We start from the raw sequence: 26,992 nt of genomic DNA, 5'->3' as shown, positions 1-26,992 counted from the left end.
TTCTCCTTGCAATGCCCCTGGTGGGGCTGAGAGTTGTTTTCTCCTTTCTGAGTTTACTCATTTTCACGGGATGCATCTGATAGGATGTGTTGTAAGCTCTTGCCTCATAGGGAGGGATTTGGGACTGAGGAGCCCTACGGGGGTTTGTGGGAGGGTGTGTTTTAGCTGTGTAATACCCCAGTTCTCCTTTCTTGGCCAGGGTTCCTCATCTAAAGCACAGAATACAGAAAGTGATTTACATGATTGTTTCTGCAGTTTTTTCAAGATGGCGCGTAACTAGAGTAATTCTAGATGCACAGGAGAGAATTTAGCTAATTCTGTGTGAGGGATGTGTTCTAGCATTAGGGTGTCAACATGGGACTCCTGGTTTAGAAAGATTGCTCTAGAGTTAGTAGCACGAATCCAGTATTACTGAGAGGAAGAGGTGGCTCGAATATTAAATTGGAAGTGCCCAAATGGGTTTCTAGATTCTGAAGGGTGTTATTGGCAAGATGTATTACGATGAGTATGATCCATTATTTTTCTTTTCTTTTTTTTTTTCTCCCCACTTGTGTATTTGGATTTTTCTCAGGCCAATTTCTCCTTCGCTCCTCTCGTGTTAGACATGCTCAATTTCCTCATGGATGCCATTCAGACCAACTTTCAGCAGGCTTCAGCTGTGGGGAGCAGCAGCCGGGCTCAGCAAGCCCTCCGGGAGCTGCACACAGTGGACAAGGTGGTTGAGATGACCGACCAGCTGATGGTGAGTGTGGCAGGAACAGCACATAAGCTGAGATGGTGCGGTGTACTGGATCATCTGGGGAATATCCTGAGGATGGCCAGTCCCTAGCTAGCCAGCTGGAGAGCCACATGTGAGGTGTGTCTTCAGAAGACACAAGAGCTCATTTGGGCCAACTCAGTGAATAAGTCCACTTTTCATTTCATAAGGATATACGAACCCCCAAGATGTGAAGAACAACATCTGGGGACAGTTATACTAGTGAGACTTTTTTTCTGTATATATAAAGTAGGAGACCTAAGGTTTCAGTGGCTTACAGAAATCATGTTTGTTGTCTTCTGCTTATAGCCCTTCGGGCAACTGTCTTTAGTTCTTTAATAAGAAATGACTTAGAAGGGGCACCTGGGTGGCTCAGTGGGTTAAGCTTCTGCCTTTGGCTCAGGTCATGATCTCAGGGTCCTGGGATTGAGCCCCACATCGGGCTCTCTGCTCAGCAGGGAGCCTGCCCCCCCCACGCTTGCCTCTACCTACTTGTGATCTCTCTCTCTCAAATAAATAAATAAAATCTTTAAAAAAAAAGAAAAAAAAAAGAAGAAATGATTTAGAAGTTGTAAGTCAGTATCTACTTTAAAACCTATTGCTCAGCACCAAGAATAGGAGTTCTGGTGTGTACTGCCTATCCTGTTTAGCAACAGGGTAAAATAGTAGAAACCATGTAAAGTGTCTGTGCTTCTGAAAGGGAAGTGTACAAATGAACGAGGTATAGGACTAGATCTCACAAGGAGCCTGTTTTTTTTAAAAGATTTTAATTTAATTTATTTATTTGACAGAGATCACAAGTACGCAGAGAGGCAAGTGGGGGGTGGGGGTGGGGAAGCAGGCTCCCTGCTGAGCAGAGAGCCTGATTCAGGGCTCGATCCCAGGACCCTGAGATCATGACCTGAGCTGAAGGCAGAGGCTTTACCCACTGAGCCACCCAGGTGCCCCAAGGAGACTGTTTCTAAGGGAAAAGTATTCCCTCAGAAATACACACATGTACATGCACACAGATACTCTGGTGTTGTAGTAAAAATGAGTCCCAGTTTTACAGTAGTGGCTTTTAGACCTTGAGCTATTAAAGATGAAGCAAGTAAGTGTTGGGACGGTGTTGGTGATTCATAAAGTTGTCGACTCAGTTTTGCCAGGTCGGGTCAATGAGAAACATTCCTATCTGTTATCTCTATCATTTGATTTCCAAAAAGGGTGTTTTAGCATTTTAAGAAGCCAGTACTTTGTATTAATTAAATTTACCTTTGTGAAACATTCACTACGTTGTTTTTATCAGATTGACAAAATTGCTTTGAGAGGCTTACCTGACTGTCCCTGGGTTAGAGACTGGAACCTGTTACTTTTCGAATGACGGCATCGTGCAAAGTCTTGGTCCGCACGGTGGTCTTCATCCATAAAGAGTGGATGAATCCACTGGCTCTCTTTGGTGTACTCCTGCCTATTCTCTGCTTCCTTCTTTGCCAGGTTCCCACCTTAGGCTCCCAGGAAGGCGCCTTTGAGAATGTTCGGATGAATTACAGTGGAGACCAGGGCCAGACTATTCGACAGCTTATCAGCGCCCACGTACTCAGGCGCGTGGCCATGTGTGTGCTCTCCTCTCCGCATGGGCGCCGCCAGCATTTGGCTGTTAGCCATGAGAAAGGGAAGGTGGGTTTCCAGTTCTTTCCTGCTCATTTTAGGTCATGTTTATCTTAAGTGCTAACAAAACAGTTAGAGGACTATGCTTAGACTGGCCCCCTGGGAAAAAGTCTTTTGGGTTCCAAGAATGCCTTACAGGACAGAGCTCAGTGAGCTTTTCTACTCCAGCTCTTGAGTTGGTTGATTAAACTTAGAAGCAATGTGACTAGAACAGTTGCCGTTTGTGATGAGTAGTTTCTTACTCAAAACCCATCCTTCAGGCCCTTGAGAAAGGGCTTGTGACTAGTGATTACCGACGACAGCACGGCTCCAGGCGTGGCATGGTTTGGTTATGCTGGAGGGGAGGGCACAAGCCAAGAGATGAGAGTCTTCATGGGAAGACACAGTGTTCCTTATTTAGTTCTTTCCTGCCCTCCCAGCCTGCTGCGGACACAGGGAAGCTTATGTCGTTTTAGAGAGCCAGTCAGTAAAAGTTGGAAGGGTGGCAGGTGTCTTAACATTTTTCTGTATTCTGGCTTCTCTAGTACTAGTGAAGTTGTTTAAGTTTATCTTAAGTGAAAAACAAACTAGAAATCTGATTAAGTCTGTAAGATCCCTCTAAAATACTGCAAAGCAAAACAAAAACAAAAGAAAACAAAATAAAACAAAAATACTTAAAAAAAACCACAATACAGCAGCGCTGCTGTGGCCCAGCGCTGGTATCTGTTAGCAATCTGTACAACGAAAATTTATACGGAAAACTAGAAAGGACGATAGTACATAGGGACTGGGTAATTGTTTTCATGAACTGTGTATAAAGAGCTGGTTTCATTACTCCTCTCTTTTGTGGGCACCTGATGGAGGAAGTGAAAGGCATTCCATCTCCACCTGGAGAGAGGGTTTTCCTAAGAGACTTAGCTGTGGACTAGGGTCGCAGGGAAGGAGCTTTTGTCAGGCTCTGCGTTCTCTAAAAGGATGGGGGTTGGAATAAACTGGCAGTTGTCCCCTTGCAGATCACCGTTCTGCAGCTCTCTGCGCTCTTGAAGCAAGCAGATTCCAGCAAAAGGAAGTTGACTTTGACCCGCCTGGCTTCTGCCCCCGTCCCGTTTACTGTGTTGAGCCTCACTGGGAACCCCTGCAAGGAGGACTACCTGGCTGTGTGCGGGCTGAAGGTAATAACCTGATGCAGATTTGAGTCCTTCACACCGTGGACCCTCTTCTTCTCTCTCCCGTTTTCAGTGCCGCTTTCTCGTACTCATTGTTAAGATGAACATCTAAAAGCCTTTGGAATATAAAAGGACTTTTACTCTGGGTTTCTCCCAGCTCTTGCAGATCTTTCTTGTATTGAAAGTGATTTTTGTGTGTTCTTGGAAGCCGAGTGCATTACTGTACAGTGCGAATAATACCCGGAGGCAGGGAATGTCAGGGAGGACTTGAGAGAGCTGAGATGGGTCTGTTTACTTCCCGCCGTCTTTTAACTAGTCTGTTCCTTAAACCCTGTCCAGGACTGCCACGTGTTGACCTTCAGTAGCTCCGGCTCTGTTTCGGATCACTTGGTGCTGCACCCACAGTTGGCGACGGGCAACTTCATCATCAAAGCTGTGTGGTTACCCGGGTCACAGACTGAGTTAGCCATTGTCACTGCAGACTTTGTCAAGGTACAGTTACTGCTCTTGGGTGTTGTGGTTCTAGAATTGTTTTGTTTTAAAATCCAAGTGGCTGGTTATTATTATTATTATGTACTATCTTCTCCCAGGGTGTGGGCTAGAGCTTTCTGGGTGTAGGCAGTATGACATTGCTTTTCCAAGTGCATGGGTCTTGTCACAGAAGATGTAGATGCCTTTCTCTCTCCTAGTCATTCCTTGAGGGAAAGTAAAAAGATACTCATCTTTGTATGCTCTGTGCCTGATACTTGGCAGACACTTGTTGGAGTGAGAATTGATATCCCTTACTCACCGATGGCAGGTTTTCGGATTCGCCAGGGTGATTTGAGGGTGTGACTGAACTAGATCTCCCTTCCTTCTGTCCTGCAGATTTACGACCTGTCTGTTGATGCCTTGAGCCCGACCTTCTACTTTCTTCTGCCAAGCTCAAAGATAAGAGATGTTACCTTCCTCTTCAATGAGGAGGGAAAGAACATCATTGTTATAATGTCTTCAGCTGGTTACATCTACACCCAGCTCATGGAAGAGGCCAGCAGTGCCCAGCAGGGACCCTTCTACGTCACTAATGTGCTGGAAATCAACCACGAGGACCTGAAGGTTCGGGCAGGTGTCGCTTCTCCTCCTCTTCCTGATGGATTAGCTTGGTAGCTCCTCCATTGTTTTTCATTTTTCTTCAGTCTCTGACTTGTCCCCTATTAGTAGAAACTCTTGTCCTTTAGGACCAAACTGATTCACTGTGAAGTTTCTTGACTCTCATGCTTTTTCTAAGATTTGCCCACATGGCTTAGATTATGAGAGCCACAGTCATGATTTAAAACTAATAATCTGCAAAACTGAGTGCTGGTCCTGGAGGCAGCATGTGAGGTTAATGCAAGTGTTGTGTCTTTGCCCCAACAGGACAGTAACAGCCAGGTGGCCGGTGGCGGTGTGTCCGTCTACTACTCCCACGTGCTGCAGATGTTGTTCTTCAGCTATAGTCAAGGCAAATCGTTTGCAGCCACCGTTAGCAGGACAACTCTGGAAGTGTTGCAGCTTTTCTCCATCAACATCAAAAGGTGGGAAGGCGCGCTTCAGGCTGAGCTCCCACGGTGCCTGCGTTCAGCAGGAGGCTCCTCTGGCCCAGTACTGGTGTCTGTTAGGAATCTGGTGAAGCTTTGCCCCAGCAGGCCTCTTCCTTTTGAAGGCAAGAGGCAGCCAGTGTTGGCCGGTTGGCTGTCTGCATGGTTTTGTCCTCCACCGTGTAGACCCCAAGCTGTAAGAGGTAGTCTGGGGACTGCTGTCACTCAGGAGAAGCATCTCTAGTCAAGGCAGCATACCTCACTTGAGGGTGATTAACTGAGTTTGGAGAGGGAAATGGTAGTTGCTCTTAGACACTGATGCAGCCAAAGTGCCCTTTAAGTTTCCCTGCTGGGATAGTTGATCAGAACACAGCATAGTGTCCGCAGTGAGGGCGTGGTCGGGGGGGTAAAGGGGGACAGGCAGAGGCTTGTATCGGTGTCCGGATAGTAGAGGTGCATTTGAGGTGCTGAGTGTTATTTTAGGGAGCTAGGGAGAAGCAGCTTAGGCTTTCTTCCTGTCTCTCCTATCTGCCACTGAAGAGCCTTAAAAGTGCTGTAGGCATTGTTTCTCTGGCCTCTGTGTTGTGAAAGCTTACCTCGTTGGAGATGAAATCAAATGGGGTGCCGTTCGCACAGAACTTGGTGTGCCTGCAGATACTTGATGGGCCCAGGGGTCATGCACCTCAGCCAGCTCCATGCAGTGGATGACCTCTAGGCACATTGGGCCACCTCTTCCCTCAGACAGTGGGAGCCAGCAGGGGAGATTTCTAAACCAGGACTCCTGCAATGGGCACAGGGAGGGGCGGGGCGGGGTGTGAGTATATGCATGGCTCAGAATAAAGCTGAGACTTGTGGGTGATTCAAGTCCCTGGGCACATACATTGCTCTCGGAGTCAGGTGTTTGGTAGGTATGGCCTTTAAGTCGAGAAGACAATGACTAGGTGGTGATTGACACCCTGACTGTGGCCAGTTTTCTTGTCTGCAGTTCCAATGGTGGCAGTAAGACGTCTCCTGCCCTTTGCCAGTGGTCCGAGGTGATGAACCACCCTGGCCTGGTGTGTTGTGTCCAGCAAACTACAGGTGTGCCACTGGTAGTGATGGTGAAACCAGACACTTTTCTTATCCAAGAGATTAAGACTCTGCCTGCGAAAGCAAAGGTCCGTGCCAGAGATCCCACCGCTTGGCTGTGAACCTGGTCTAATTCTGTATTTCTGTATTTGTATATTTTGTCCCTTCCCTGACCCTTTCGTTAGAAGAGGTTTATGAAAGAACTTTCGCCTGTTTTCTCTCTGTCACTCTTCTGCACCCCCTAAATGACCTTGGAACCAATTGCTTCTCTGCCTCTTTCTATAGGTTCTGATCTCTAGTTATGGGAACTAATACCCTCCTTTGTCCCCTCTGTCAGATCCAAGACATGGTTGCCATTCGGCACACGGCCTGCAACGAGCAGCAGCGGACCACGATGATCCTCCTGTGTGAGGACGGCAGCCTGCGCATTTACATGGCCAACGTGGAGAACACCTCCTACTGGCTCCAGCCGTCCCTGCAGCCCAGCAGCGTCATCAGCATAATGAAGCCTGTTCGGAAGCGCAAGACAGCCACCGTCAGTAAGTGCCCTCCTGCAAAGACCGGTGGGGGGGTGCGATGGCAGTCTTCTAGTCGAGACATGGAACAGATGGAGGTAAGTGTGAAGAAGTGACTCAGGGCGCCTGGGTGGCTCAGTGGGTTAAGCCTCTACCTTCGGCTCAGGTCATGATCCCAGGGTCCTGGGATCGAGCCCCACTTCGGGCTCTCTGCTCATCAGGGAGCCTGCTTCCCCTCCTCTCTCTGCCTGCCTCTCTGCCTACTTGTGATCTCAGTCTGTCAAATAAATAAATAAAATCTTAAAAAAAAAAAAAAAGAAGTGGTGACTCTCCCACTTGCCTGTTTCGTAAAGGTAGGGATACGTGCTAGCTGATTTCCCCAAAGCAGTGTCCTGTTTCCTGAGGCCAGCGGTGTTTTTGTGGCTTTTAGAGACTCGTCATACAAATGACAAGCGCTCATTCGTTCTCCACTTGTGATCTGCAGTTCTCTGGTGCCCAGGAAAGAATGATCTCATGCATCTTGTGAGAGAGATTTTTCTCTGGGTTTGGGGAACGCAGCTTGCCTGATGTGAAGTCTGAGAATGAACCAGTGGAGGATAGATTGCTTCTCCTCGTCAGTTTCCCACTGAGTAGTGAAGAACCTGTCATAGATCTCTGAGCTGGGAGTCTTGCTCCTGACTGATAGAGGACGCTTCAGGGTGTGGAGACCTGAATTCAGGAATGAGTGATCGAGGCTAAGCAGAGACCTTTGCAGGGGTCGTCCCGTGACTGAAGTTTGTTTTATACTTTATTTATTTATTTGTTTGTTGGAGAGAGAGAGAGAGAGAACACAAGTAGGGGGAGATGCAGAGGGAGAAGCAGACTCCCCACTGAGCAGAGAGCCTGATGGGGGATTCGATTCCAGGACCCTGGGATCATGACCTTAGCTGAAGGCAGTTGCTTAACGAACTGAGCCATGCAGGTGCCCCTGAAATTTTAGAGTCCGTGTTTGAGATGACAATGTAGCTTATTCTCCTGTAAAGGAATAGTTTCTATTGTTTATTTATTTACTTAAAAGAGTTTTAATTATTTATTAGAGGGAGAGAGCATGAGCAAGAGAGGGAAGAGCAGACTCCCCGCTAAGCAAGGAGTCTGACTTGGGTCTCTATTCCATGACCCTGTGATCATGACCTGAGCTGAAGGGAGACACTTAACCATTGGTGCCACCCAGGCGCCCCTGAGTTGTTTATTTTCAATCAGCCAGTCACGAGGGAGCCTGTTGTTTCTAACTGCACTCAATACCACACCTCAATTCTTTGTCCTGCTGGGTTGGGGTGTGATTAGGGATGGTGACTGTTGGCCTGTGGGCCGCGTGCAGGCATCACACTGATGCAGACGTTCACATCCCGGTCGTCTGGAAGAGGTTAGAGTGTCCTAACCTGGTAGAGGTTAGGAGTGTGGCATCAGTCTGGGAGGGGCTTTCCTTGAGGGGTGGGTGCAGAAGTGGGAGTGCCGCACTTACGGATGCTCTGTGTCCGCTGGTCCTGTTCCCCACAGCAACCCGCACATCTAGCCAGGTGACATTCCCCATCGACTTCTTTGAGCACAACCAGCAGCTGACGGATGTGGAGTTTGGTGGGAATGATCTCCTGCAGGTGTACAATGCGCAGCAGATAAAGCACCGGCTGAACTCCACCGGCATGTACGTGGCCAACACCAAGGTGAGGACTGCGCTGTGTGGGGGCTGTGCCTGGGTAGAAGGACTTCTGGACGGTGTGGCTGGAAAACACCTGTCCTCTTAGAACGCAGGTGTGAAATAGATACTTAGAGTCACTAACCCTTGCGTTCTTCCTAAGTGGTCCCTGGAATAAATGGCTATTCTCAGCTTCTGCACAGAAGGGCTCCTGTTCCAGTATTAGCAGCAGGAGGCGGTTAGTGATGGAGAGAAAGTAGCTTGAAACTGGAGACTGTCCCACTCCCTGCCTCCCCCACCCCCCATCCTTGGAAGTAAGGAAATCCTTACCAAGAAGTTAGGAGGGTAATGGACTTGCCTGGGGTCACACACTTTGGCGCCAGCAGACGAAGGGTTACAGGTTTACCCTAAAGAACTTGTTGTCTGACTTGTGCCTGTCTCCCTCTAGCCCGGTGGTTTCACCATCGAGATCAGCAACAACAACAGCACTATGGTGATGACAGGCATGCGGATCCAGATCGGGACCCAGGCCATTGAACGGGCTCCATCGTACATTGAGATTTTCGGCAGGACCATGCAGCTCAACTTGAGTCGCTCCCGCTGGTTTGACTTCCCCTTCACCAGAGAGGAAGCCCTGCAGGCCGACAAAAAACTGAACCTCTTCAGTGAGTCGCCACCCCCTGGCATGGCCTCCCCTTTTCATTTCTCCATGGCTGTCTGGTATTCTGGGAGTCCTCTGCTCTCTGCTGCTCAGTGGTCTCTGCCATCCTCAACGTCTGAACTTCCCTGGAGATGGCCAGGGGAGGGGCGTGCTGAAGAACGGGCGGGGTGAAGACAGGGCAAACCCTGCCTCTGCGTCTGCTTTGGTGGGCCTCGCTCAGCTTTGCCGGCCTGGCTGCCTACATGGGTGGGCGGAGAGGAGGCAAGGTCAGTGCATGAAAGCAGCAGGTGTTCTTAAAGCACAGATGAGGGCCTTGCTCACATGCCTCCTCGAGAGGGATGTGTAGTATCACCTGGGCTTGGTGAGCTGTCGAATACTTTAAACACTCAGAGAACAACTCCCTGAGCCTGTCAATAGCCTGGCGTCTTCCTCTGCCATTTAGTGACCGCCTGTCTGATGCTCTTGCTCCTAGAAATAGCTGCTGTTAGGATGAATGATGATTTGTGTTTTGAACCAAGGGAGTGCTTAGAGCTCTCTGGGGAGTGGAAGCTGGGGGATGCAGTGCCCCGATCGCACTGGAAGAGTCCTGCTGTGATGCTAAGGGGCTCTTTTTTTTTTTTTTTTTTAAGATTATTTATTTATTTATTTGACACAGAGAGAGAGAGAGAAAGAGATCACAAGTAGGCGAGGGGGTGGGTGGGGGGAAGCAGGCTCCCTGCCAAGCAGAGAGCCCAATGCAGGGCTTGGTCCCAGGACCCTGAGACCATGACCTGAGCTGAAGGCAGAGGCTTAACCCACTGAGCTACCCAGGCATAAGGGGCTCTTCTGAGAGCTGGACTTCCTAGGCCTTTGGTCAGTGGGACTGTTTCACATATAGTCAGTGTTCCCTCAGGGTTCAAGTGCTGTTTGAGTCACAGGAGACAAGGTTCCTCCCTGATGAAAATTGGTGGGATTTGCTACTTTGCCCTCTTAGTCCGGTCTCTGTTTTGGAGGCGCTCACTTTTGCCCTGTAGAGGATGTGCTTCCTAGAGCTCCTCTCACTTGTTGCAGTTGGGGCCTCGGTGGATCCGGCTGGCGTCACCATGATTGATGCTGTGAAAATTTACGGCAAGACCAAGGAGCAGTTTGGCTGGCCTGACGAGCCCCCGGAGGAGTTCCCTTCTGCCTCTGTCAGCAACATCTGCCCTTCCAACTTGAACCAGAGCAATGGCACTGGAGACAGTGACTCCGCAGCCCCTGTCACCACCAGTGGAACTGTCCTGGAGAGGTACCCGTGCTGGCAGGGGTCAGCCCTTGTCCTCGCCATTACCCCCTCTCCCGGCACAACCTGTTCTGAGAGAGGAGCCTCTCGCAACTACCCCTAGTGTAGCCTCTGAGTTTCAGGTCGTCCCCCAGCAGCCCAACACCCTGTCTCCTTTGTGAGCACAGAGCCTGGCGGTGTGCTGAGAGCCATGGGATCCTAGTTGGCCTGGGGTGTCTGTGCCGTCTCTTAATGCTCAGGCACCCTTTGGAGGAGCCAGAGGTTGTGGAGTAGAAGATGCTTAAGTCGCCGCTAGAGATTTGGGTCCAGTCTTGCTGAAATTAGAGGGGAGAGTCTTCTGTTCCTTCTGATGTCATCATCTTCTCTTTGCAGCGGCCACTTAGGTGGTGATGGCACTGCTGGCCAGATGCTGGCTGCAGCACCTACAGCAGAGTTCAGAGCCTCCCCGGGCTCCCCCCAGTGGCCTTCTGAAGCATTGCGCTTGGCTGCTTTGTGCTAGGCGGCTGCTGGTTTGCCGTGATAGATGAGTCGACTCATGATGTAAGACGCCGAGTTTCTTACATCCTAAGTCGGAAGAGTAGCCTGGCTTGAAATCACTGCCTCCTACCGTCAGACTGCCCCCTTCCTTCTCTCTCTCTCTCTCTCTGTTTCTCCCCACCCCACCCCGTTCTTACATTGATTGCTTAGGATGTGTTTCTAGGTTTCTCTGAGCTTCACATTTTTTTCCTTTTTTTTTTTTCCTTTGCTTCTCCCCCAAGTTCTGAAACTGAGTCCCTAACCAAGCTGGACCGGTTAGTATGCCCTCTTTCTTTTCTCTGCACGGGTGAGTGTGTGTCAGAGAGCAATGTAACCAATGGTGTGGCTTCGCGTTGATTCTGCTTCTGTGGAAGAGTCTTCCTGCTTCTTTCTGTTCTGGTCCTTGCATGGCTGCAAAGCTCTCCTGTGTAAGAGTGGAGTGTGTGGAGGGTTGTATGTGCACACTTGGTGGTTGCCGCTCCAGAACCTGCTAGCTCTGTCTTCCATACCCCGTCCCTCCGCTCCCTCTCCACAGTGGGTGAGAAGGAGGCGGGTGTGGGCAGTGGGATGATGGGGAAATCCTAGCATCTGACAAGTTAGCGGAGAGCTTGTTCTGCCCAACTTCGTTTTATGCCTCAGGCCCCTCTTCCCTTGCTCTTGGTTGCTCTCAGCTACCCCTTGACCCTTTTCTCTCCAGCTGCCTTCTCCATACCGTTCCTTTTGTGCCCGGAGCCTTGGCAACCTCAGGATGTTGATCTTCTCACCATGGCACAGTAAACTCCCAGGAGTAAGCCCTGAGGAGCATGTTGCTAGGTGCCCTTTAACAGCAGGGTTTCCAGTTCTTTCCCAGGAGATAGTGGCTCAGTTTTCTAAAGATGCTTTGTTGTGCCCTGTGAATGTTGGCAATTGGCATGCTCCTGAAAACAGTTTGTTTTCTCCCCATACTTAACGGACTCACGGGAAGTGCCTTTGTACATTTTCTTGGAGATATACGTAAAATATAATGTGTACCTTCCCAGTATAAGCAGATGGTTTTAACCTTTCCCTTTGCTATCCTTTTGCCTCCTGATCTGTGGGCACCTGAGCTTTGGGTCCCATTGCATCAAGACTGTTAAGCCCCTCTCAGTGATCCCTGCCACAGGCAGCAGAAGGAAGCACACTTATCCGCTTTGAGGAAGAAAAGCCCTGTCTTTCAGTTACGGATTATGAACATGGCCTTAGGTTGATCTCCAAGTGGGAGCCAGGTTTCTTCTGGCCTGTAACACAAGGAAACGATATGCATGGTGCCTGTGGCAGGTCTTATTGTGCTTTGATTCTGTATTTGGCATTCATTAGCTATCCCCAAGGTCCCCCTGACTATAGTTCGCACAGGCTAAAGCACAACCAGAGAGAGGGGTGGTGGTTGTACTCAATCCAGCTTTTCTGTCTCCCTAGGCTGGTTGTGAGTTCTTTAGAAGCCCTGGAAAGCTGCTTTGCTGTTGGCCCAATCATCGAGAAGGCAAGTGACTTTTTCAAAGCGCATGGGAGCCTTCCAAAGAGGCAGGAAGTCAGTGCAGTTGTCAGAGGCCCGAGGCCTTGCAGCTGAAGAGTGTTTATAGCATGATCTTGATTTGCAAGAAAGCACCATAGAAGTCTATAGCTTAAGGCCTCTGTCCTACTTTTGGGGGATCCATTGTGAGAGTGTTTCATGGACTAGGATGAGTGCTGGCAAAAAGAACAGTGTTTCCAGGAGTCGTAGGCTTGGACTCAATTCCTGCTCTTGTCTTGTGGGAGGATTGTAATTTCTGAAATTTTTCATTTTGCTCTTAGCAGTTCATGTGGCATAATCTAGCCCTTGTGGTCTAGAAAAAAGGAAGGGGGAAGGGCAGCGTGTACACAGTTAGTTCTGCATGGATTTGGTGGGGTCAGCGTTAACCCTGCTGTCTTCCGCATCAGGAGAGAAACAAGAACGCAGCTCAGGAGCTGGCCACTCTGCTGCTGTCCCTGCCAGCCCCTGCCAGCGTTCAGCAGCAGTCTAAGAGCCTTCTGGCCAGCTTGCACACCAGCCGCTCGGCCTATCACAGCCACAAGGTAATCGTTCCCTCCCTGGATGCCCTCTGTAGCAGGGCAAGGTTTGGAAGTTTTGGTACTGACAGGGATCAGGCCAGTTGGCTTTTCATGTGGAAAGCGAGGAGGACACAGTGAAGTCATTGAGATGAGATACCCACACTCTCTAAAGTCTCTCCTGAGAAACGAACAACTCCCCCTCAAAACTGGGGACAAGCCAACTAATGGGCCGCTGGTTTGCATTGATTTTTTTTGTCACTAGTAGGAGCCGCAAGATCTAAGTGAGACTGGTTTCTCTGGAAAAGAGCAAGGGCAGGGGAATCACTGAGGTCCCTCCTCCAGCTGTGGCACAGCTCTCGCTTAGGTGTCCTCGTTTGTGAGGAAATTGCCGAATGGTTGTTGGAGAGATTCTGAGGGGGAGATCTGGGGTCGGGGGAGGGGGTTGGGTCTCACTTATACTGAGAGTGGGAGCTGAGGGCAGTACGTTGGGCCAGTTGCCATAGATGGCAAAGGTGACTGTTTCAGTTCCTTGAGGAAGAAGCCAGCAGCCCAGGCGCCTTGGTGAGCTTTTGTGCCTCCAGCCCAGAGGCTTGCGAAATGCAAGTTGAACCTGTTGAACCTCTTGAGGGATGGCAGATGTAGAAACAGTCCTTGGGCGATAGGAACTTACAGAGAAATGGCTTTTCTGCTCTAGCAGAATCATCTGGGATGTTACAATTCTAGAGAATCAGGCGGTTCCACATTTTCCCATCGTCCTTCAGTACTTAATGACTTTCGAATTTTGTGCCTTTAATGTTTCATGATTTAAGAAGTTTACCTGTACTGGACTGCTTTGAAGACTTGTTCCAGGTAGTTGGCGGTAACTAACCTGTTCTCCAGGTGGCCATCCTGATGACCTGCCAGCTGACCTTTTCTCTTTGTTTTAGGTATTAACTCTACCCAGCCCTTGCTTTTGGTTCATCCCCTGTGATCCTTTCGTTATAGGATCAGGCCTTGCTGAGCAAAGCTGTGCAGTGTCTCAACACATCCAGCAAAGAAGGCAAGGATTTGGACCCTGAGGTCTTCCAGAGGCTGGTGATCACAGCTCGCTCCATTGCCATCATGCGCCCTAACAACCTTGTCCACTTTACGGAGTCCAAGCTGCCCCCAATGGAAACAGGTGAACTTGGCCTACATGGTCGTGGTCCTGAAATCTGCTTGATGCATCTTCTATACCTTCTCCTCCTCCTCTTGTTGTTTCTGGCCTCTGCCCGACTGCATGCTGTGAGATGGGTTTTACTCGTCTTTGTACCTTGTAGGGCTTTTGACATTGAGATTTTACCATTTAAGCAAATACTTTTCCCACTGCTTAACCCTTGGAAAATCTTGAGTTTATTTAGTGCTCTGCATGTCGGATATAATCTGTCTCTGAATTACCTATCTCTTTGGGATCTTCAGGGCAAAGCTAAGCTTTGGCCCGGTTGCTTTAAAACAATAGGGTCAAATCTTGCTTTCGTGCTATTCTTTGGCCAGTGTTTTATTAACATTGCTGTGGGCTTTCTGAGTGCTTGATTGTGTTTCCTCGTCTCTCCTCATGTTGGCTGGGTACCTGACTTGTTTTGCGTTATCACATAGAGCTTATTGATGCCTCTACAGTTCTGTTACTTGCATACTCCCATTTGCTGTCGTCGAGTGGTTCCTCCTCCTAATGTTCTTATCCAGGAATTATGTCAGAAAAATCTCAGCTGTTCCCCTAGTTTTTAGAAGTTGAGTAGTTGGACCTGAAATCCCTGAGTCTGCTGTAAAGATCCTGAATGCTCCCCTTTCTACTTAATTCTAACATACAATGTTTTCTGTGATATTCCTTTCCCAGACTGTTTTTTTCCTAGATGTGCCTGCTGGAGTCTAGGGATAGTTGGCATATTGATTGGGGCCCCACTTGAAACTCCCTCCCCAGGCAAGCTTCCTTGACCTGAGTTAACCTTAAAACAAATTAAATTCCATGTCAGATTTACCATCGTTAATCATTTTCTTTCTCCTGTTCTATTAGAAGGAGTGGATGAGGGGAGAGAACCTCAGAAGCAGCTGGAAGGAGACTGCTGTAGTTTCATCACCCAGCTGGTGAACCACTTCTGGAAACTCCACGCATCCAAACCCAAGAATGCCTTCTTGGCACCTGCCTGCCTGCCAGGTACCATATTTAAAGGGATAGTTGAAGCCCAGTCTGAGTTCTGTCTTCGAACAGGCTGAACCCTTATCCTTTTGCTTCAACATCTGTCTCTTCCAGAATTAGTGGAAGATCAGTGCATTCTTTTAGACACAGGAGTTATAGCAGTGTGGCAAAGAAGTGGGATTTTCTGGTACTGTAGCTCCTCCTGTGGGGTTGAATATTTCACATAAAGAGGAATTTTTATGTTCCTGTATATCCTCAGTGGTAGTTATAAGTGTTTTAAAAGTGTTTTTGAAAGCTTGGGCAAAGCCACTTCAGAAGGTGAGAGTGAAGCATCATCTTGAGAATTGTTTTATTTCCCAGCTACTCCTGTGTTTGGCATCTGACTTCTCACTGTCCAAAGCTTAAGTGGAAAGGTAAGGATCCCAAGAGCAGTCTAGGAAAGTAGAGCGAGCCCTGGTGCCCGTTTGTGTTTGAGGTTGCTTGGGCAGTCAACCAAAAAGGTCAGAGGCCGAGTTTATCATCACCTAAGGTTCGGGGATTGTGGGGAACAAGTACAATCTGCTCACCTCTTCACACTTTCCTGCCCTGTCTTTTGATTTCCAAGAGTAGAGAGTTACTTATTTCTGTGAAGCAGGATACCTGCAAGGGCTTTTGAGATCGTTTCGGAGATGAGACGTTAATAAAGCAAGTCACAAATAATGCTGACAGCCTACAATCTGTACGTGTGTGCTGTGTGCGCACCTTTCGTTTTTCTGTTAGTCTGACCTTTATGTGGGGATCAGAACTGGCACTCACCTTTATTCTAGATTCTCAAGTAGCTGGACGTTTTCCTACCATGTTTTCCTCCCCTGTAGGCCTGACTCATATCGAAGCTACCGTCAATGCCCTGGTAGACATCGTTCACGGCTACTGTACTTGTGAGCTGGACTGTATTAATACAGCAGCCAAGATCTACATGCAGATGCTGCTGTGTCCTGTACGTATCATTCATCCCAGATGATTTTGTACTGGTCTGGGAATGTCTAGAAATTTTTCTTTTAAACAAGTTTGTTAAATTAATGAAATACAGTAGAAGGTTGTGTGAAGAAAGTTTTTAAGTGTTGATAAAAGCTTTATGATCTCATTCATTCCATGCAAGGGAAGGGTTTGAAATGGAGATGGGTTTTGTTTTTCTTGTTAGGTGCTAAATCCCAAGGGAATGTACTGGTGGTTGCTGTGTTGTTAGTGCTGTTACTTAAATGAGCCTGTGAATGAACATCATCAAGATGCATTTCCAGGGACGGTGTCATAGAGGCGGAGCGTTAGAAGTACTGACTTTAGCCCAGTGCTTAAGATGAGTCTGCTATCTGACAAAAAGCCAGAATCCATTTGTGGAGAGACAGTGTGACCTCAGTAGCAAATGACCTTCCGGTGTCTTACCAGGAACTGAGATTCGGGGACATGGGGGAAGGGTCTTACCTATGCCACATCAGGAAGTGGGATTAATATTGAACTTGGTCAGCACAGTTGCAGGTGAGGGTAGGTAGAGAGATACTCCACATGTGTGTCAGTGATTGGCCAGAAAAGAAAGTCCTTTGTAGACTATTTCATGAATTACAAATGTAAAACGTAAGCATGTTTTTGTTTGTTTGTTTTTAACATCAGGATCCTGCTGTGAGCTTCTCTTGTAAACAAGCTCTAATTCGAGTCCTAAGGCCCAGGAACAAGCGGAGACATGTGACCTTGCCCTCCTCTCCTCGCAGCAACACTCCAATGGGTAATGTGAGGTCTGGGTTTAGGCTTGTGTGTGCATGTGGTGGGGCTGGGGGAAAGGGAGGTATAGCCTTAGGAGGGATTGCTCATGTGGACCAAGGTCCTGGAAACTTCTGTTTATGTATCCATTGTTTTTACCCTACCTTATTCCATGAAGAATTTACGGGGATACTTAAAAATGCATATGGTAAGTAGAATAAAAAAAAAATTGAGGCCATAGGAAAATAAAGATGTAATAGTAAAAGCAAGTCAAGGATGCAGAAAATGTCTTTTTTATTTTTTAAGATTTAATTATTTTAGAGAGTGTGTGCATGCACGTGAGCAGCGAGAGGGACAGAAGTGGGGGGGGGTGGAGAATCTTAAGCAGACTACCTGGCTGAGCATGGAGCCTGATTCGGGACTCCATCTCATGACCCTGGGGTCATTACCTGAGCCAGAATCAAAAGAGTTGGACACTTAAGCAGCTGAGCCACCCAGATGCCCCTGGTGCAGAAAATCTCTATCATGAGATTCTTGATGTGGCTCGTGTTATTGCTAAGTGAGGGTCTTCTCTTTGACTGAAAGCGTCCCAAGAGCTTATAGCAAAATTAAGAATAGTCACAAAAATAGGGGCCCCTGGGTAGCTCGGTGGGTTAAGTCTCTGCCTTCGGCTCGGTTCATGATCCTGGGGTCCTAGGATAGAATTTTCTGCTCTGTGGGGAGCCTCTCTGCCTACTTGTGAGCTCTGCCCGTTAAATAAATAAATAAAATCTTAAAAAAAAAAAAAAAAAAAAAGAATAGTCAAAAAATCACATGACCATATTTTTTGTGGCATAAAAAAACTCTTCATTAAGGGCCAGCTTTGCTGCGTAAGGGGTAGTAGCCCCAGTGAACTTAACCTGCAATTGGTTTGATAGCAAATATCGCATGAGATTTCCCTCCTGATATACTTGCACATAAGTCAAGGGCATAACATTGAGCATTTTAGTTAAAGCAGTTTTGCAAAGTATCTGAATGTGGATACATTCATTATTATATAACTCTTTGTTGTTTAGTTTTGCTCCAGATGAAATTTCCACCATAAGTCACATGTGTAATTTTTAATTTTCTATTAACCCCATTATAAAGAGCAAAGATAAATACATTTGGCATATAAAAAAAATACAGTTTTAAGGGAGTTAATATGAAAAATTAATGAGAAAGATTCCCTTTTTTGGGGGCGCCTGGGTGGCTCAGTTGGTTAAGCCACTACCTTCAGCTCAGGTCATGATCTCAGGGTCCTGGGATTGAGCCCCGCATCGCGCTCTCTGCTAAGCGGGGAACCTGCTTCCCTCTCTCTCTGCCTGCCTCTCTGCCTACTTATGATCTCTCTCTGTCAAATAAATAAATAAAATTAAAAAAAAAAAGAATTGTTGCCTTTTCTTTTTAAAGGATTTTATTTATTTATTTGAGAGAGTGAACGAGAAAGAGAGCACATGAGCAGGAGCAGAGGCAGAGGGAGAAGTAGGCTTCCTTGCCAAATAAGGAGCCGGATGCAGGACTCAATCTCAGGACCCTAGGACCATGACTTGAGCCGAAGGCAGACACTTAAGTGAGCCACTTAGGTTCCCTGAAAAATCTTCCTTTCTGTAAATTTTTTTTTGCATTGCTTTTAGAATCTAGTGGGTAGTTTACACTAAAACCACATCTCCACTTGGACTAGCCACATGTGGCCGGGGGTACAGTTGCAGATCTAAAGGAACGTGTGCAACTCGGTGGTCATCTATAAATCTTCCTTGAATATCATTTGTTGACATAAGCTTGAGTTAGGCAACTGTGTGTGCTGCTTTTCTCTGGCGAGAAGCTCGAGTACAGGGAGCGGTGTTTCCATTTCAGGCCACGGTCGCCTGTTTTCACATCCCGCACAACCCAGTGAGTGGAAGTTGAGGGCTCCCCCCTCTCCTGACAACTAGGAGTCTAGCCCTGACTTCTCCTTTATGCGGGGGGCTTTCTTCACACAGAAGCCAGCTTGGGCAGGACTTGCAGTGGTGTCCTTCAGCTTCCACGCGGTGGTTTTACATTTCAGCTCTCGTTCTCCTCGTAAGGATTATGTAGCATGAAAACAACTACACTGACCCAGTTATCTTGGGTGGGAGTAAAATGATACTCTGAGCTACCGTGACATCACAGATAAACATCTCCGGTGTAGTATTTTCCTGGTCTTCCCAAGGTCTCCTGGGAGTTGGCAGGAGCTCATGGGGTCTCCTGGTTTTTATTTCTCTGCCCTTGGAAATCTCTTGGGAATCCAAGGGTTTTTTTTTTTTGTTGTTGTTTGTTTTGTTTTGTTGTTTTTGTTTTTGTCACATCATCGGCTATGGGAAGGTATTTTCCTAAGGGGACAAACTATCACTGCCAACCCCATCTTCCCAGATCCTGCTGGGTCCAGGAAGTGGGAGGAAAAGGCTGGGATGACCTCGAAGCTTCCCTCTGAAGCATAGGGCTCTCACTGGTAGCTTGTCTCGGGTTTGTGTTGCTTTGTGACTTATCGCACCACATGCCAAGGGAGGAAAGAACAGGCATCTTCAGGTGACTGGGGTTTCTCTGACTCAGGAGACAAGGATGATGATGACGATGATGATGCAGACGAGAAAATGCAGTCATCAGGGATTCCGAATGGTGGTCACATCCGTCAGGAAAGCCAGGAACAAAGTGAGGTGGACCATGGAGATTTTGAGATGGTGGTGAGTCTCTGGCAGCAGGAGAGGGGAGGACGAGTCCCACAGCTCTCTTCCGGCTCTCACTCTGTGCACCTGTAAAAGCTGCCGTTTACCATGGGACACTGACAGCGCTCTCTCTCTGCAGTCTGAGTCGATGGTGCTGGAGACAGCCGAAAATGTCAACAATGGCAACCCCTCTCCCCTGGAGGCCCTGCTGGCAGGTGCAGAGGGCTTCCCCCCCATGCTGGACATCCCGCCTGATGCAGATGATGAGACCATGGTTGAACTAGCCATTGCCCTGAGCCTGCAGCAGGACCAGCAAGGTAGAGGCCATGCCAGGAACAGAGCCGCCCAGTGGCCTTGCACAGCAAAGAGGGTTTGGCAGTTACTGATACCCAGCTGACTTAGCTTGTCCCCAGATTTGGGGAGAGGTTGATCTGGGTGAGAGCTGTTCAGAGACACAGGTGGAGAGTGAGAGGGACGTGGTGGGATTTGCCATCTGGGAGTCCGTCTCCTCATTTCCGTTAGTTTGGTCTTTGGGGATTATTTCCTCCCAAATCTGTTAGATTACTCCAGCCTGTGTCTTGCCTGAGCTGAAGGAAGCCTTCCACCATGTCTGTAGCCAAACTTGGTGGGTAGACGGTGGCGGCTGTTGATGAACTTCCTCTAGGCCAGAGGGGGTCACACGCTGGTGAGTTTAGGCTCCCGAGGGCAGCAGGTGGCCAAAGCAGCGCTGTGGAGGGGGATTGGAGGGAATGCTGTGCTCACTCTCCACTTGTTTCCCAGGCAGCAGCAGCAGTGCCCTGGGCCTGCAGAGCCTGGGGCTGTCCGGCCAGGCACCCAGCTCTTCCTCTCTGGACGCAGGAACCCTCTCTGACACCACAGCATCAGGTAACTGTCCACAGCAAGGAGCACGGCTCAGGGCCCCAGGACCCTCCAGCCTTGTTTCCAGTGCTGTGAGAGTGGAACGGGCAGCTGCTTTGACAGGCCATTCTGGACTTCCTGCTTCTGCCTTTGCTTTAGAAATACGGGCATGGAGGGCACAGTGCTGCAGCTTGGCAAAGGCGCTCATGGCTCTGCTTCCTCACACTTTGCATGCTGCCTGGCTCCTGCTGGTTCCCAGGGAGAGGCCAAGAGAGCGGCTTGCAGGGTGTAGGGGTGCAGTGACAGCTTTTAGGGCTCTTCACCAGAGTCTGGACCGTTTAGACAACAGGAGCAGGGAGAGGAGAAGTAGAGCTCGTGCCATGCACTGTTTTCTCTTCATTTACAAGTAAAAGTGAAGCCGCAGGAAGCCGAGTCCTGCCTCAGGTCAGCGTGGCTCACCGCCAGGGCTGTGAGCTTGGGAGATAGCGGTGTGTGGACAGTTAAAATGCGAACAGTTAAAATGCGTAGGAGCTCTTCAGATGTCCTTTTGTCTTTGCACTCAGTCTCTTTGCTGATCTGGTAAAGGAAAAGAAAATGTCCTGAGTAGAGAGTTGGACCAATTAGAGGAGGAGGGAACACCTGAATGATCCCCTGGAAAATCACCTGAGGAATGGAAGGGTTGGGTTAGAGTTTTCCCAAGTGCTGCTTCCCTGTGTTTCTTTCTTCTTTTCTTCCCTTTCTTTCTCTTCTCTTGGGAGTGTTACTCTGGGTAGAAGAGAAAGGGAGACATTGGCTGTCCCCTCTCACCTGCTGCCATGCGTGTCGCTTTCCTCACTTCTCGTTAGCTGTTGTCCCCTAAGGCTTGGAGGTGGCTGTCATGCTGTGCCGATTGTGTTCTCTTGTGCTCTGTGGCTGTCTTGGCTTTCCTCCCCCATGTATCTCATTCAGCATTTTCCTCCTGTCTCAGCTCAGCCCTGATCCTGGATGCTGTGGCTGTCTCTGGGGGATTTCCTTGCTTCATTCTTAGTGTCTAAGGAGGATGATGAGGAGGGGTGAAATTTCCCCATGAGCTCCCCTCTGGACCACCTGACCAAACCAACCAACCAACAAACCAACAAGGTTGATTCAAGAGCTCATGACAAGTGATTTTCTACCATAAGCACAAATTAACTGCTTGCAAAACAAATCTCATTAAAATTGAGAGTCCCATGCTTTGACTGGTCATGGGTAGTTTCTGATCTCAGCAGGTGTCAGTAACACCTAGACAGTGGTGGCCATGGGGCATTCTAGCTAAAACTGAGCGTCCAACTCACAGATTCTCGTTGGATCTCTGCGCTGCTTGCACTATAGTGTAGCAGCAAAGGAAATGCCCAGCGAGCTGGGGTTTCCCTCTGTCTCAGTACTGTTTGCAACGCTCCATGTATAGTGTTTGTTCCTGTTGCTGATGAACCAGCAAAGCCGATCTTTCCCTTTTTCCTTCGATGACAGGGTGTATAAACTGCATCGTGTCCTCTGCGCTATGTGGTTTGATGCTGTCGCCCCCCAGGAGGGGTTTTTTACCTGTAACAGCTCTCGTTACTCTCTCAGCTCCAGCCTCGGATGACGAGGGCAGCACGGCAGCGACTGATGGCTCCACCCTTCGGACCTCCCCTGCTGACCATGGTGGTAGCGTGGGCTCGGAGAGCGGGGGAAGCGCTGTGGACTCGGTGGCTGGCGAGCACAGTGGTAATGTGGCTGAACGTCCTGATCTCCTTGGGCAGGGGTGGAAACGCACTAGGAATCTCTCACTGGCTCCTGGGATTGATGTCAGCAAAGGGAAATTTTGAGGACTCACTGAAAGTCTGGTGGGATTAACTTGACCTAAATACTGGAGTTTCAAATGTTTAGTGATAGGAGCTTAGGCATGACGTGGTTAATGTTGGAACATTTTACAGGCAGATTTTAATTGTGTCTTATTGGAAGAAAGCAAGGATATTTGTTATCCCAAATCAGGAGTAATCTAAAATAGTTACGGTATAACCTTGAAATCCATCATACTGTGGCTTTTGTCCCCGCTGTTGGGGGGCAGTCTTCCTCTGAACATAGCGGGCTGCCCTCACTGTCTGCGGCTGACTCGGTGGGGCTGTGGAGTGAGGAAGCATGCCGTTTTGGTTTGACCTTATAAGCCAGCCTGTGGTTAAAAATCAGATAGCAAAATATTTTTAGGGAAGGGACTAAGAGTAGCTGATAATTCCTAGATTCCCGAGTCCGTGTACATTTTCCCTGGGTAGGAGATGGAAATGCATCAACAGCAGAGGTTGTTCTTGTAGGTGGATCTTACCTACCACAGAAGGGTGAGGGGCTGCCCTGAGAGTCTTGTAGCATAGTGCTCTCGGGCCAGAATCTTGAATTCAGTCCTTGTTTATTCTCTTCTTCACAGAGAAGAAAAAAATTCTCTGAACAGGCATCTCTGAACTATTGCTGACTTCAGAGTGTATTGGATTCTGTCATGCTTGAGGATTTGATTTACACTTTTTTTTTAACCATTTCCCTCTAGTATCTGGCCGGAGCAGTGCTTATGGTGATGCCACAGTGGAGGGGCACCCAGCTGGACCAGGCAGTGTCAGCTCCAGCACTGGCGCCATCAGCACCACCACCGGACACCAGGAGGGAGATGGCTCCGAGGGAGAAGGCGAAGGGGAAGGGGAAGGCGATGTCCACACTAGCAACAGGTTAGGACCTGGTCATTTGCAGTCAGGAGGCTATGGGAGAGTATTTCGGGAATAAGAGATGTTAATAGGGTATTTTTTTTTTTTTTTGAATATGCAGGTAATAAACTCAGGAAATGGTTCAAGATCGTAGGAAACATTCTAGGCCTGGCTTCTTTGTCCTAATTAGAATTACATCAAATTAACTGTGGAGAGATTACAACATATTCCTTCTCTTAAGGCCCCTCAATATTCCTTATTACTGTAAAGTGATTGTCTTGAAAACTTGTATCCTCCTGCTTAGCTCTCTCTTGTTTCATCATTCCCCATAAACTCACTTTGTAGCATTCTTTTTAGAAGTGGCACTCTTCTAGGCTCAACAGTGATGGCTATTACATATATGCTAGAAATGGCTCATTGTTCAGTGTGTCTACAAGGTAACAGAGAAATAAGGCAGACCAAATACATATTTACGTCTAGAAATACCAGTGGGAGGGCATTTGGCAAACTGGAAGTAATCTATAAAATCTGCTCCATCCCCTTCAAGAAGTTCTGGTGGTGGTTGCTACTGGATTGGTGGAGTGAACATAGCTGTTAACTGAGAAGGGGAGACTGGAGAAGCACATTTGCGATCTAATGTTTATTAAATTTGTTGAGGCCCCAAAATTTCACATTAGTGCAGTGCAGAAATAACTAGCATTTTGGATTCTATGATTTCTTTTTTTTTTTTTTTTAAAGATTTAATTTATTTATTTGACAGAGAGAGATCACAAGTAGGCAGAGAGGCAGGCAGAGAGAGAGAGGAGGAAGCAGGCTCCCCGCTGAGCAGAGAGCCCGATGCGGGCCCAGGACCCTGAGATCATGACCTGAGCCGAAGGCAGCAGCTTAACCCACTGAGCCACCCAGGCGCCCTGGATTCTATGATTTCTATTCAAATAGAAGGTCATTGAAACTGGCAGGCGTAAGACGTTTTCAGAGGACTTCAAGGAGTGTCTCCTATACTCCCTGTTTCCTACCGCTTCAGCTTCAGTTCTTGGAACATCTCTTGGATGAGGGTGACCTCTGGCTCCACTAAATGATGATATTTTGATGGAGTCTGTTTTTTAACATTTTACCATAAAGGGGTTTTTACTTAATCTTTTTCTTTTTCTCTTAACAGGATGCCTAGGTTAATTCCATGTGTTTGGAGATGTGGTCTTTGCGATTTTTTGTTTTTTGAAATTTATTTAAAACATTTTTAATCCAGTCTGCCATTGCTTGTGAATTGAAACAGTTAGGTTCATTTGTGATAAGTGTTAATTACTGATGAATTGGAATTTATGCCTACCATTTACTTCCTGCTGCTTATTTGTTTTGCCTGTTTCTGTTTTTTTGTCTTTGCAGTCCTCTTTTGGGTCAGTTTGCTATGTTTTCCCCCCTTTTTCTTTTCTGTTTTCTGCCCCTCTCCTACATTTGCAGGTTGTTCACGGTTTCCAGTCTTTGGTGGTTACCCTGGTTATTCAACATGTACATTTAACTTACCCAAAACTAAATTTATCTCACAGTTGCATCTTCTTCCTGCATAATATAGAGGACGTTGGAAGACTTGACCCCTTCTTATCAATTCAGGCTGTTATTTTTGTGTGTTTTAATTCTTTTTCAAAAAAGGCTTTTGAAGCTTTTTCAAGGTACTATTGCTGTTTTGTACAGTTTGCATGGTCAGTGTTTGTTCATGTTTACTCACATGCGTACCACTTTCTGTGCTCAATATTTGCCTGTGCGTGTCAGACCTTCTGTCTAGGATCATTTCTTCTTGAAGTGCGTCATTTAGATTTTTCCATGAGGGAAGGGCCACCACTTATAAAATCGCATATTTTCTTAGACTGGAAATGTGTTCATTCAGCTCACATTTTGTGGGCATGTTTTTGATGGGTCTATAGTTTAGTGCCGGTAGTTTTTCTCCCCACAAATTAAAATGATACCCACTGTTACTGTCAGTGAGAAGTGACCTGCTGTCATAACCGCTGTTTATTTGAATATAGTATCCTTACTGCTGCTTATAAGATCTTTATTTAGGATATAGTTCAGATGGATTTCTTTCTTTCTTTTTAAGATTTTATTTATTTATTTGAGAGAGAGAGTGAGCAAGAATGTGTGCATGCACGATTGGGAGGTGGGAGAGGGAGAAGCAGACTCCCCGCTGAGCAGAGACCCATGTGTGGGCCTGGATCCCAGGACCCTGAGATCATGACCTGAGCCGAAGGCAGACGCTTAACTGATGGAGCCACTCAGGCGCCCCAGGATAGATTTCTTTATATTTATTCTGCTTCAGGAGGGACTCCTGAATGTTTGGGTTAGAGTCTTCTATTCTAAAAAATGCTCATCTATTAGTTTCCTTAGATATTGCTTCTGCCTCATTTTCTGTCATTTTTCTTCCTGGGACTCTATTTACATAGTTTTACTATCGTAGTCTTTTTTCCATGTCTCATGGTATCTTTATTTCTTTAAAAAAAAAAATTACTGTGCTTAATTATTTTTGGTTTCTTAAGATCTATTTGAGTAGCGGGCATAAAACATGAAATAGAGGGCTCCTGGGTGGCTCAGTTAGTTAAGCGTCTGACTCTTGGAAGCAAGAAAAAAGTTGATGAGTTCGTGTGATGGCGTTGTTAGTACACCTGTAAATTCTTGTAAAAACTCAGCAGTGGAGTCATCTGGTTCTGGACTTTTTTTTTTTTTTTTAAGATTTTACTCCTTTATTTGACACAGAGAGAGAGATATGTATCACAAGTAGGCAGAGAGGCAGTTAGAGAGAGGGAGCCTGATGCAGGTCTTGATCCCAGGACCCTGAGATCATGACCTGGGTCAAAATCAAGAGTCAGATGCTTAATCAGCTGAGCCACCAAGAGCCCCTATAATTTTTTTTAATCATCCTTTTAATGTCTTTAGGGTCTGTAGCGATGTACCTTTTTTCATTTTTAATGTTGGTAACTTATATGTGTGTTCTTTTTTCAAAGGTCAGCTTTGCTTGGAGTTACCAACTTTATTTACGGGGAACCAACTTCGGCTTTTATGTTTTATGTCCATTCTTCTGTTTTATTTCCATTCTTCATATTTCCTTTCTTTGCTTAATAAGCTTTTACGGTACCTTTTGAGAGTTAATTTTTTCTTCTTTTTTTAGCTTAATAAGATAGAAACTTGAATCACTGATTTTAAACCGTTCATTTTATTTTTTAAATTTTATTTATTTATTTTTTAAATAATGGGTTTTTTTTTTTTTTTAAGATTTTATTTATTTATTTGACAGACACCACAAGTAGGCAGAGAGGCAGGCAGAGACAGAGTGGGTGGCAGGCTCCCCGTTGAGCAGAGTCTCCAATGTGAGGCTCGATCCCAGGACCCTGAGATCATGATCCGAGCCGAAGGCAGAGGCTTAACCCACTGAGCCACCCATGCATCCCAAACTTTTCATTTTAAATACGTATTTAAAACTAGGTATTTCTCTCTGAACACCTTTAAAGTCTTCTTTGGCTGGGGCCCATATATTTTGATGTGTTATATTTTTATTGCTGTTCAGTTCAGAATGTTTTCTAAATTCTGTTGTAATTTTCATCTTTGGCCCATGGGATATTTAGAAGTATGTGGCTTAATTGCCATACCTTTGGGGAATTTCTAATTACTTTTCTGTTACCAATTTAATTTACTATGGTTGGGGAACATACTGTGTGAATTCAGTCCTTTCAAGTTTCTTGAGACACCACATTGCTTCTAAAATGATACTCTGTCTTTTTTGGAATTTTAATGTTTTTTAGGAGGACTGTTTTAGGTAACCTAGCCATGTTAGTAGAAGTCTAAAGTGTCTTTTTTTTTTTTTAATTTAAGATTTTGTTTATTTGAGAGAGAGACAGTGACAGAGCTAGCGAGAGAGAGCAGAAGTGGGGAAGAAAGGGAAAAGCAGGCATTCCCCCCCACCCCTGCCCTGCAGAGCAGGGAGCCTGACAACAGGGCTTGATCCCAGGACCCTGCGATCATGACCTGAGTC

At 47.1% G+C, this 26,992-nt stretch overlaps 1 protein-coding gene across 5 annotated transcripts in view; it reads left to right on the top strand.

The window, feature by feature from the left end:
• Positions 1-26,992, top strand: part of UBR4 (ubiquitin protein ligase E3 component n-recognin 4) — a 138,178-nt gene that overhangs the window by 54,197 nt on the left and 56,989 nt on the right. Inside the window, exons 39-61 of one of the 5 annotated variants that reach the window (XM_044237288.1) lie at positions 572-742; positions 2,231-2,413; positions 3,397-3,555; positions 3,889-4,041; positions 4,417-4,644; positions 4,945-5,102; positions 6,091-6,262; positions 6,511-6,712; positions 8,225-8,388; positions 8,809-9,025; positions 10,072-10,288; positions 11,041-11,073; positions 12,233-12,296; positions 12,734-12,868; positions 13,829-14,003; positions 14,877-15,014; positions 15,851-15,972; positions 16,641-16,752; positions 19,317-19,447; positions 19,569-19,746; positions 20,210-20,314; positions 21,875-22,012; positions 22,824-22,998. In XM_044237288.1, the coding sequence (XP_044093223.1) occupies positions 572-742; positions 2,231-2,413; positions 3,397-3,555; positions 3,889-4,041; positions 4,417-4,644; positions 4,945-5,102; positions 6,091-6,262; positions 6,511-6,712; positions 8,225-8,388; positions 8,809-9,025; positions 10,072-10,288; positions 11,041-11,073; positions 12,233-12,296; positions 12,734-12,868; positions 13,829-14,003; positions 14,877-15,014; positions 15,851-15,972; positions 16,641-16,752; positions 19,317-19,447; positions 19,569-19,746; positions 20,210-20,314; positions 21,875-22,012; positions 22,824-22,998 (3,530 nt within the window). Of the gene's footprint in view, positions 1-571; positions 743-2,230; positions 2,414-3,396; positions 3,556-3,888; positions 4,042-4,416; positions 4,645-4,944; positions 5,103-6,090; positions 6,263-6,510; positions 6,713-8,224; positions 8,389-8,808; positions 9,026-10,071; positions 10,289-11,040; positions 11,074-12,232; positions 12,297-12,733; positions 12,869-13,828; positions 14,004-14,873; positions 15,015-15,850; positions 15,973-16,640; positions 16,753-19,316; positions 19,448-19,568; positions 19,747-20,209; positions 20,315-21,874; positions 22,013-22,823; positions 22,999-26,992 lie in introns of all 5 variants that reach the window. The other 4 variants (XM_044237287.1, XM_044237286.1, XM_044237285.1 and 1 more) reach the window with 4 other exon arrangements.

The sequence above is a fragment of the Neovison vison genome, chromosome 2 (genome assembly GCF_020171115.1).
Source record: "Neovison vison isolate M4711 chromosome 2, ASM_NN_V1, whole genome shotgun sequence".
Classification (NCBI taxonomy): Eukaryota; Metazoa; Chordata; class Mammalia; order Carnivora; family Mustelidae; genus Neogale; species Neogale vison.
Note: the sequence above shows the minus strand (reverse complement) of the source record. Positions and strands in the feature narration are given on the sequence as shown.